The 9789-nt window shown below is 51.4% G+C and overlaps 1 protein-coding gene across 1 annotated transcript in view; it reads right to left on the reverse strand.

Annotated features, from left to right (window-relative positions):
• Positions 1-1798: 1798 nt before the first annotated feature.
• The window catches only part of si:dkey-61l1.4 (collagen alpha-1(V) chain), a 62536-nt gene continuing 54545 nt past the window's right edge, over positions 1799-9789 (reverse strand). The window contains exons 51-67 of the mRNA XM_036526107.1: positions 8708-8815; positions 8402-8455; positions 8208-8261; positions 8075-8128; positions 7899-7952; positions 7638-7745; positions 7498-7551; positions 7349-7402; positions 6848-6955; positions 6673-6726; positions 6293-6328; positions 6019-6072; positions 5652-5910; positions 5402-5514; positions 3689-3757; positions 2537-2770; positions 1799-2219 (exon numbers count right to left, since the gene is read on the reverse strand). Coding sequence (XP_036382000.1) covers positions 2073-2219; positions 2537-2770; positions 3689-3757; positions 5402-5514; positions 5652-5910; positions 6019-6072; positions 6293-6328; positions 6673-6726; positions 6848-6955; positions 7349-7402; positions 7498-7551; positions 7638-7745; positions 7899-7952; positions 8075-8128; positions 8208-8261; positions 8402-8455; positions 8708-8815 — 1614 coding nt within the window. The 3' untranslated portion in view covers positions 1799-2072. The remainder of the gene's footprint in view (positions 2220-2536; positions 2771-3688; positions 3758-5401; positions 5515-5651; positions 5911-6018; positions 6073-6292; positions 6329-6672; positions 6727-6847; positions 6956-7348; positions 7403-7497; positions 7552-7637; positions 7746-7898; positions 7953-8074; positions 8129-8207; positions 8262-8401; positions 8456-8707; positions 8816-9789) is intronic.

The following is a 9789-nucleotide window of genomic DNA, read 5'->3' on the forward strand; positions in this document are numbered from 1 at the left end:
AAGAAAACCACAGTAGCATGCAAAATATTCTTTTCCTCTGGGATCCCCAAAATATTCAGAAATTATAATTATTTGCTGTTCATAAATGACTGTATGTAAACAACACACACCAATCCACCAATAATCCAATGTTGTTAACATGTATTCATTCCTGATTAGCAAAAAAATCCCAAAACATGAGTCTTAACCTCCAAAATGTGACAATCCAGTTATTGCACTACACCGGAGCACAGTAGCACCACTGCCTTCTTCCTCAGAAACAACACTAAATATACAGCTGACTGATTACAGTACATACTGCCAGCCTTATCCCGCCTCCTGCCTGTGCCTTTAATCTGACATTTAAGCAGACATATTTATTCACATTAAAACAGAACTGCACCTGTTTTTACAAAAATGGTCCAAGTCACACATTTTGGAAAATGAAAAGCAAAAATAAAGATTTAAGGCAGTAAACGCACAGAACGTGGTAAAGAGTGGCCAATCGTGAGTACAGAGAGAGACATTTGGTTCCCACTCTTTCGAGGATGAGGATACACCAGGGTCAGGCGACCCAAATAGGCATCAGCAGGGTTATGGTCTTGCTCACCCTTATCAGAACACCTGTATAATCAGGTGACCAGACGACAGTCAGGTTAACTGCGGCACGCACTCACATGTAAGCATGCAAGCTCTACAGATTTTGTGTCCTTAAAATTCATAAAGAGGAATAAAAAGAGACCTTTAGGGCTGAATCAGCCCAGTCTCTGTAAAACGGACAGGGAGACAGCGCCCCCTGTGTTCATCTCCAGGACCTACAGGTGTGGGAAGTGCTGGTAGGAAATGGAGGACATGGAGGGGTTGGGCCTTTGTAGGGAATTTACTGCCACAGACGCTTGCACCTGCACACACCAGCCACCAGAGGGAGCACTGCCTAGTCTCTGCCTCCTCTAAACTTGCCACACATCTACCGATAACATCACAATCCTAATATTACTCTTCTTTATGATTTTATTACTGTCCTGAAAGTGCATGGGCAACACTGTTTACAGAAATAAAGTTTCTCAGTATGGGCACCAGTGAATGACATGCATGGAAAAGCACAGCCAGACCACAGCTGGTAAAGCAGACAGGCAGTTAAAATGTCCACATGACTGGACACTACAAGCTCTGTGCTGTATATGCAGCCCTTCACTCAGAAGAAAAATAGCACCAACATCTATGTCTTTGGCATTAATTAATGACATATACATATGCACTTCACAAAGGAAGAGTGTACTGATATGTAAACTCACTGTGGAAAGGTTTTTTTAATTATTAACCATCAGATGATTGTCTTTGTGTGCATTTTTCAATGTTTATTATAATTTATTTTTAAATTACAAAAAGATGAGCTTCCTTCATGTGGCAGGGAATCCCTCCTGCTCAGCCCTTTAATAGCATCTCCATCTGGACATTACACAGGTCACATGCATGTTTTGAAAAAATGATCATTAAAAATTACAAAAAATATACAAAACTTACTTACAAACATACAAAAAATATATATTTATTTATATGTAAGCACCATTCTTGCGATGGAGACAGTATGCACAAAATGAAGCTTCAAGACTGAGGAGGACCCCTCCCACTGTAGGAGTGGTAACTGCAAGCTCCACCTTCCCTGTGCATGACACTCCCAAAACTACTCCTCAGGGCATTATGGGAAAAGTGACTCCACCTATGGCTGAGGTAAAGAGCGCATGAGGGGCGGGGCAGTGTGTGGGATGGGGCAGGGCATGGTTTGGGACAGGGCGGAGGAGTGGGCGGGGGGGGAGGGGGTGTCAGGGTAGGAAGCAGGGCGGGGTGTTTGTGGGGGGCAGTGTGCGGCTTGGAGAAGCAGCCTCCTGCTCACCCAGCTAGTTTCAAAACCTGCATGTGACGGAGAGAGAGCGTGTGCTGAGGTTAATGTTGTTCGTCTTAACGTTTGAATACCATATTGTGTTATTCTTTATCTTTTTCTGCTCTGTTCTCTTTTGGAAACACAGTGGTACATAGATGTGATGCATTCAGTTGCAATGTTTGCTTTAGTTCATTTGAGTTTTTGCCTTGTTTCAGCCAGTGAAGCAGACAGGCCCCACTTCAAAGCCGAACTTCTGCGATGCTTCACCAAAATCGTTGAACATGATGTCCACATACGGGACCTGCTCAACCCGCGGAGTGTTTATCTCCAGAACGGTCCTTCCGTAGCCCTTCTTCATCTGAAAAGCAGAGAGGGAAACAGATTCTGGATCAGCACTGAGGCCACATACCTGGCTTTAACAATGCCATACAGGCTGTAACAGAGAGATAGCTTGTGTTCCTGCCCCTTTGTCATATGCCATGGTAAATGTCTTTACTAAGGAGAAACACAGAGCTCATACTTTTATGTTTTTCATATTTCATTTTTAGCCATGAATCCAGCAGTGTTAATGGAGGGTTCCTGGCTAAAGTGTCAGTATGGGAGTGTCAGGTATGGAGCCCAGCACTCTGACCCTGCACCCCTCACCCCGCACCCTTTCGAACCCTGGACACTCACAGAGCAGTTGTCCACCACAGCCTGGATGTAGGGGCTGCTGTCATAGGACATCTCCTCATCGTTGGAACCCAGGAAGCTGACAGCCTTGTCGTAGGAGTCCAGCTCGGCATTGTGCCAGGCCACGGAGTTGTAGCAGATGTAGGTGAAGTTCTGGCGAGCCGAGGCACTCAGCAGACGCAGGAAGGTCATCTGGACCACGCTGATGGGGTTCCCCTCGAGGTCTCCGTAAGTGAGCTGCCCCAGGGGACACAGCCGACAGTGAGACTCACACTGTGCTCCTTCCTGTGGGCTCTGCGCTGTTTTACACACACTGCGCTCCCTCCTGCCGATCCCATGCAGACACCGCCTGGCACAATGCCAGCACGCCGCTCACACTGCCAGCACGCCACTCACACTGCCAGCACGCCGCTCACACTGCCAGCACGCCGCTCACACTGCCAGCACGCCGCTCACACTGCCAGCACGCCGCTCACACTGCCAGCACGCCACTCACACTGCCAGCACGCCGCTCACACTGCCAGCACGCCACTCACACTGCCAGCACGCCACTCACACTGCCAGCACTGAGTGCTTTCCAGCAGTTTGTTATTCGTAACCTGATGGTGCCTTTCACGGGAGAGGCTGAAACCCATCACTTCAACCACTAATCAGAGGTGTGAGTCAGGGCAGATCAAACCCCTGCCCAGAGTGACCCCTGCCCTCTCTGCCCTCTCTGCCCTCTCTGTCCATCTCTTACCCTCCCTGTCCTATACTCGTCTGCTCTGAGTAATGAGAAAACAGGTTCACAGTGAGCACCAAGATCATTACAGACTTACCAAAGAGCAGCTACAGACAGAGCAATAGCTGTGAAATTAAGCTTTCCGCAAACTGGTGAAAATGAGCCTGCACCATCAGTAAGGATGGCTGCCTGCGGCTGGCTCTGTCTGCGCGCCCTAATGTGAAACACACTTCCTAGGAACACACGGCACTGACAGCCAGACAACTGACCCCTGACCCCGACCCCTGACCTCTGACCACACACATACACCAATGACTCTCATCTTTGGGGAGGCTATACCAGGTGCCTACTGCGTCATTCAGCCAGTGGGCCGTTTCACTCTGTATAACACAAGGCCTATTAAACAACAATGGAATGGGGTGGGGGAGGCTTACCAGTTTACCACGTTTGAATTCAGTGAACCAGGAGCCAGGAATCTCCTTTGGCCAGGAGGTGAGTCTAACCTGGTGTAACGGCCAGACAGACAGAAACACAGGTTAAAAAGGGAGTGTGTTTGTGTGTGTGTTTCACTGCAAGAATACAATTACCACCTTTTTATATAATTGATTTAAGATTGATTTTTTAAAAAATAAGATGGGGAAATATTCCTGGCGATGTGCTACGACTCACTCTGCGGCCCTACAGGGACACAGTGCCATCTAGTGGAGAGGACTGTTCTGTGAAGGTGCATTCAGAGGGCTGAGATTTACAGACAGGAGTGTCCAGGCTGTGCTAATGCCTCTCTCACACACCTCAGAGCCAGGGCTTTATGATTGGCATTTACCAGCACAGCTGGGCAAACTGAGTCAGTCACAGGTGCACACTGCTCCTCACTGCTCCACACTGCTCCTCACTGCTCCACACTGCTCCACACTGCCCCTCACTGCTCCTCACTGCCGCTCACTGCTCCTCACTGCTCCACACTGCCCCTCACTGCTCCACACTGCTCCTCACTGCCCCTCACTGCTCCACACTGCCCCTCACTGCTCCACACTGCTCCTCACTGCCCCTCACTGCTCCACACTGCTCCACACTGCTCCTCACTGCCCCTCACTGCTCCACACTGCCCCTCACTGCTCCACACTGCTCCTCACTGCCCCTCACTGCTCCACACTGCCCCTCACTGCTCCACACTGCTCCTCACTGCCCCTCACTGCTCCACACTGCCGCTCACTGCTCCTCACTGCTCCTCACTGCCCCTCACTGCTCCACACTGCCGCTCACTGCTCCTCACTGCTCCACACTGCCCCTCACTGCCCCTCACTGCTCCACACTGCCCCTCACTGCCCCTCACTGCTCCACACTGCTCCTCACTGCCCCTCACTGCTCCACACTGCCGCTCACTGCCCCTCACTGCTCCACACTGCTCCTCACTGCACTTCACTGCACCTCAACAGCTCCTACTTGCTCCACACTGCTCCTCACTGCTCCACACTGCCCCACACTGCTCCACACTGCCCCTCACTGCTCCACACTGCCCCTCACTGCTCCACACTGCCCCACACTGCCCCACACTGCTCCACACTGCCCCTCACTGCTCCACACTGCTCCACACTGCTCCTCACTGCACTTCACTGCACCTCAACAGCTCCTACTTGCTCCACACTGCTCCTCACTGCTCCACACTGCCCCACACTGCTCCACACTGCCCCACACTGCTCCACACTGCCCCTCACTGCTCCACACTGCCCCTCACTGCACTTCACTGCACCTCAACAGCTCCTACTTGCTCCACACTGCTCCTCACTGCTCCACACTGCCCCACACTGCTCCACACTGCCCCTCACTGCTCCACACTGCTCCACACTGCTCCTCACTGCTCCTCACTGCACCTCAACAGCTCCTACTTGCTCCACACTGCTCCTCACTGCTCCACACTGCTCTCCTTTAAGCTGCTGCTGAATGCTCATGTATCTGTCAATTCTATGTCAATAGCAGCACTTTTAACATTTTTCAGGCAAGCTTAAGTTTAAAATTTTAAATGATTCAACACATCATTGTACATAATTTTCCCCAAACGAATCCACAAATAAACACACGCGTGATAAACATTGGACTGACTGGTTTGGTAGGTGTGTGATGTGTGCAGCGTGTGCTGGGAGACTCACTCCTTCTGACTTCTTGTCGGGGTAGATACAGCTCTCTCCTCCTGAAGTGAAGTTGCAGAACACCTTAAAGGCGTCACGAGCGCAGCCCTGGTTGGGATCAATCCAGTACTCCCCTGAAACAATGGCAGACAGGCTGTGAGTTAGAGCTAGTGGCTAGCGCTGCTGTTAGCACTACTATACCGCTTCAGGGGACAGGGAGACTTAACAACCACCAATGTGACGGGGTGCGCTCTGGGTTTCTGTCACACACCGTCGGGGAATTCGGGGTGGCACAGCTGCAGGTCTTTGCAGGTGCGGGCGGGGTTGCCCTCTGTGCCAAGCGGGTGCTTCAGCTGCTCGATCTCCTGCTTCAGCGAGTTCAGGGAGCCAAAGATCTCCTCCATGCCATCATCATAGTCCTTGTAGCTGTCGAGGGCAGAGTCGTCCAGCTGACTGCCGTCAATGTTCCTCCTGCTCCTCTTTGGAATGGACTGGATGGGGAGGGGGTGGATGACCTCGCCGGGGGCGCCCTGAGGGTCAAAGGTCACACAGGTTAATCCCCATCTAGATGACACTGATGACGGACACGCAGGCGTGTATTTATCTGAGGGTAACGGGCTTTATGGAGGGACACTCACGGCAGGACCTGGTGGCCCGGGAACGCCTGCTTCCCCCTTGGGACCTGCCTGACCCTGCAGGGGCCAGAAGAGTGTTACAGTCTCAGTGCTGCATCACATCTGCTCCACAAACACACACCTTTCAGCTACGCTCTTACAAACACAGGTAGAGTGTATATGATAATGTAGGTATCTCTTAGGGTGGCTCTAACAGGCTGGGATGCAGAGGCGGACAGAGAGAGGAGTCTGGAAGCCCGAGGGGCCGAGGAGAAACTGTGTCTCTGAGGATACTTACCGATGAGCCCTTGGCGCCTTTTGGACCAGCTGGGCCCTGTGAGCACAAACACATGAGAATCAGTTACACCTTAACTATTCAAATCAAGTCAGTGCTGGAATCAATTACAACTCATTTATTATGATCAAATGAAAGCATTCTGCACACACTCATCATCCTCTTTTAAAAGGCACCCTGTGGGGCTTGAGCAAGGAGCTGGACATTTATGCTATTAGTTTTTACAGAACTCCACTAAAAATCCTGAGGAGAACAGTAAAATAATTGTTGGTGAGGAAGAAAACCCTGAAACGATACAAGATCTCTAAGAATGTTTCTTATTGCTAGCAGATCTTGGAGGAGGAAAAATTTAGGACAGGTGATGTTTACACCTGCAGTCTTACCGGCAAGCCTGGGGGTCCAAGGGGGCCCAGAGGACCTGTGGGACCAGCGATACCCTGCAGGGATGAGGGGGGGCACAGTCAGTCCCAAATCTACAGTCGGCTGCAAAGACCACACCGCACAGTGCAGAAACAGTGCAAACACTTCCAGGAAATGAGTGCAGAAACTGTCACCTACACGCTCGCCCTTGGATCCTGCTGCCCCCTGGGGGCCTGGAAGACCTCTGTCACCCTTCTCCCCCTGCTCACCGGGGGGTCCAATCAGCCCAATGAGGCCGGGGTGGCCCTGCGGTGGACAAACAGCAGCACATTGAGGAGCATGAATCAGTACAATGCTGCACCAGCACCACGTTCCACGTGGCACTGCGAAGCCCGGAGCAAACGCAGAGCAGAGAGAAGCCGTGTCGCTGGGACATCATCCGAGCGACGCATTCCTGCCTGGCGAATGGCAGGGTGCAGAGGGACCACTGGCAGGTAAATCCACCCCCCCCGTATAGCCGGCCCACTCGGTTCTGCCATCATTGGCTCCGGGTTGGTTCTGCTCACTGAGCAGCTCAAACTCAAATCAGTGTCTGAGCTGGAGGACTGAGCCTCGCTCACCTGACTGCAGGTGGGATATACAGCCCATCATGGGTGGTGAACACTGAAGCACTGAAGACTAATATCCCACAGATCTCACCTTTTCACCTTTGAGTCCAGTGTCCCCTTTCATGCCAGGTAATCCTGGAGGACCCTGAGGGACAGAATGACAGGAAACATTCACACACTCAGTGATGCTTTAGCCACAGTCTCACTGAAGCACGACCACACAATGTCTGTGCTCTGTACCATTGGTCCAGGAGGTCCATTTGGGCCGGGGGATCCGGGGAGACCTTGTTCACCCTGCAAAGGGAACACAGAGACACAGCATTAGCGAAAATCAGCAGTGCAGAGAGACAGCATGCCGCCTCACAGACAGCTTTACTCACAATCGGGCCAGGGATTCCTCTGAGGCCTTCAGAACCGGGTTTGCCAGGAGGTCCCTGAGGGCCCACTGGACCAGTCTTGCCTGGAGGACCTTCGAGACCTGTCGCACCCTATGTGACACAAGCACACGCACAAATACACAAAGACACAGGTCATTAACAGTATTAGTCACTACGGAAATGGAGGCACAGGAGGGCCACAGTGAGGTGGACTGTGAGAGCAGCAAGACGGTGGTGATGATGCTTATAATGATGATGTCACACCTTAGCACCTTTTTCACCTGGTCTTCCCTCGGGTCCAGCAGGTCCAGGGGGACCCTAAGAGAACGAGAGAGAGTGATGGAGGGGGAGGGAGAGAGAGAAGAGGAGAAGTGGGTTAGTTGATAATTCTTCCAGCTTTTGAAGGACTGAGGAAATAGATGCAAATTTCAGCCACTTACTTGCTTTCCTGGGGGGCCGGAGGGACCAGACTCTCCGGTCGGGCCAGGAGAACCCTGGATGCAGGGAATATGGAGTCAGAAACCACACAGCACGGCTCTCGGTTCATCAACAGCAGCTCAGAGGAGTACTTACAGGCTGACCCGGCTCACCATCTTCTCCCTTGTCTCCTGGGGCACCCTCCATACCCTATGGGGAAAAACAGAACAGGAAGTATGTGACGTCACCTCCTGCTGCTGAAGCAGGAGAAAAACAGTTCCTTCTGTTGCTTTCTAGAAGCACATGCCTTCTGAGCTTCAATGCCATCAGCTGGTCTGATGTGGACTTACAGGCATACCAAGCTCTCCAGGGGTGCCTGGGTCACCAGGGAAACCACTTGGGCCCTGAGAAAGAACAATGGGAAAAGTGTGTTAATTCTTAAGTCCTCTCCAAACCTGATCTGGAAGTATCCTAGAAAAGTTTTTATTATACTTTTGGCTACATAGATGTTAATAAACATCTAAGACCGGTGCTTCACCTCAACAGAAACAGAAAGTATCCTTCAGATCACCCCTGCTGGTATTTTAATTCTGCTTGTTGAGCAGACCTGTGGTCTGGTTCTGAGAGCTGAGGAAACGGGCCGGTACAGAACTCACAGGACTGCCTTTCGGACCATCATCTCCAGGGGGACCTTTAGGACCGGGAGGCCCAGCAGCTCCAGGGGGACCGGCCTCACCTTTCTCTCCCCTCTCGCCTCGTGGACCCTGCACAACGCAGCATTGTGAGACCCCAGCACCCAACACACCCCTCTACACTGAGCAGACTGCAGGGTCAGACACCAGCAGCACAGTGCCAAACCATGCACGCTGTCCCAGGATGCTGTTATGCACTGCTGTTACGCACTGTGGCGCTATGTTCAGCGCGCCCTGCTGTTATGCACTGTGGCGCTATGTTCAGCGCGCCCTGCTGTTACGCACTGTGGCGCTATGTTCAGCGCGCCCTGCTGTTACGCACTGTGGCGTTATGTTCAGCGCGCCCTGCTGTTACGCCCTGCTGTTACGCACTGTGGCGCTATGTTCAGCGCGCCCTGCTATTACGCCCTGCTGTTACGCACTGTGGCGCTGTGTTCAGTCGCTCTGCCCTGGATGCTGTGAGATTCTGTGGAATACTGAGTGATGTTTTCACATGTTATCAGAGTTTGACTTCTGTTGTGTTTGTGTTCTGTTGGTGTTTTTACATGTGAGATGCTGTGTAATGCTGTGTAATGCTGTGTAATGCTGTGAGATGCTGTGTAATGCTGTGTAATGCTGTGTAATGCTGTGTAATGCTGTGTAATGCTGTGTGATGCTGTGTAATGCTGTGAGATGCTGTGTAATGCTGTGTAATGCTGTGTGATGCTGTGAGATGCTGTGTGATGCTGTGTAATGCTGTGTAATGCTGTGTGATGCTGTGTAATGCTGTGAGATGCTGTGTGATGCTGTGAGATGCTGTGTAATGCTGTGTAATGCTGTGTGATGCTGTGAGATGCTGTGTAATGCTGTGAGATGCTGTGTAATGCTGTGTAATGCTGTGAGATGCTGTGAGATGCTGTGCAATGCTGTGTAATGCTGTGAGATGCTGTGTAATGCTGTGTAATGCTGTGTAATGCTGTGAGATGCTGTGTAATGCTGTGTAATGCTGTGAGATGCTGTGAGATGCTGTGTAATGCTGTGAGATGCTGTGAGATGCTGTGTAATGC

The sequence above is a fragment of the Megalops cyprinoides genome, chromosome 4 (assembly GCF_013368585.1).
Source record: "Megalops cyprinoides isolate fMegCyp1 chromosome 4, fMegCyp1.pri, whole genome shotgun sequence".
Taxonomy (NCBI): domain Eukaryota; kingdom Metazoa; phylum Chordata; class Actinopteri; order Elopiformes; family Megalopidae; genus Megalops; species Megalops cyprinoides.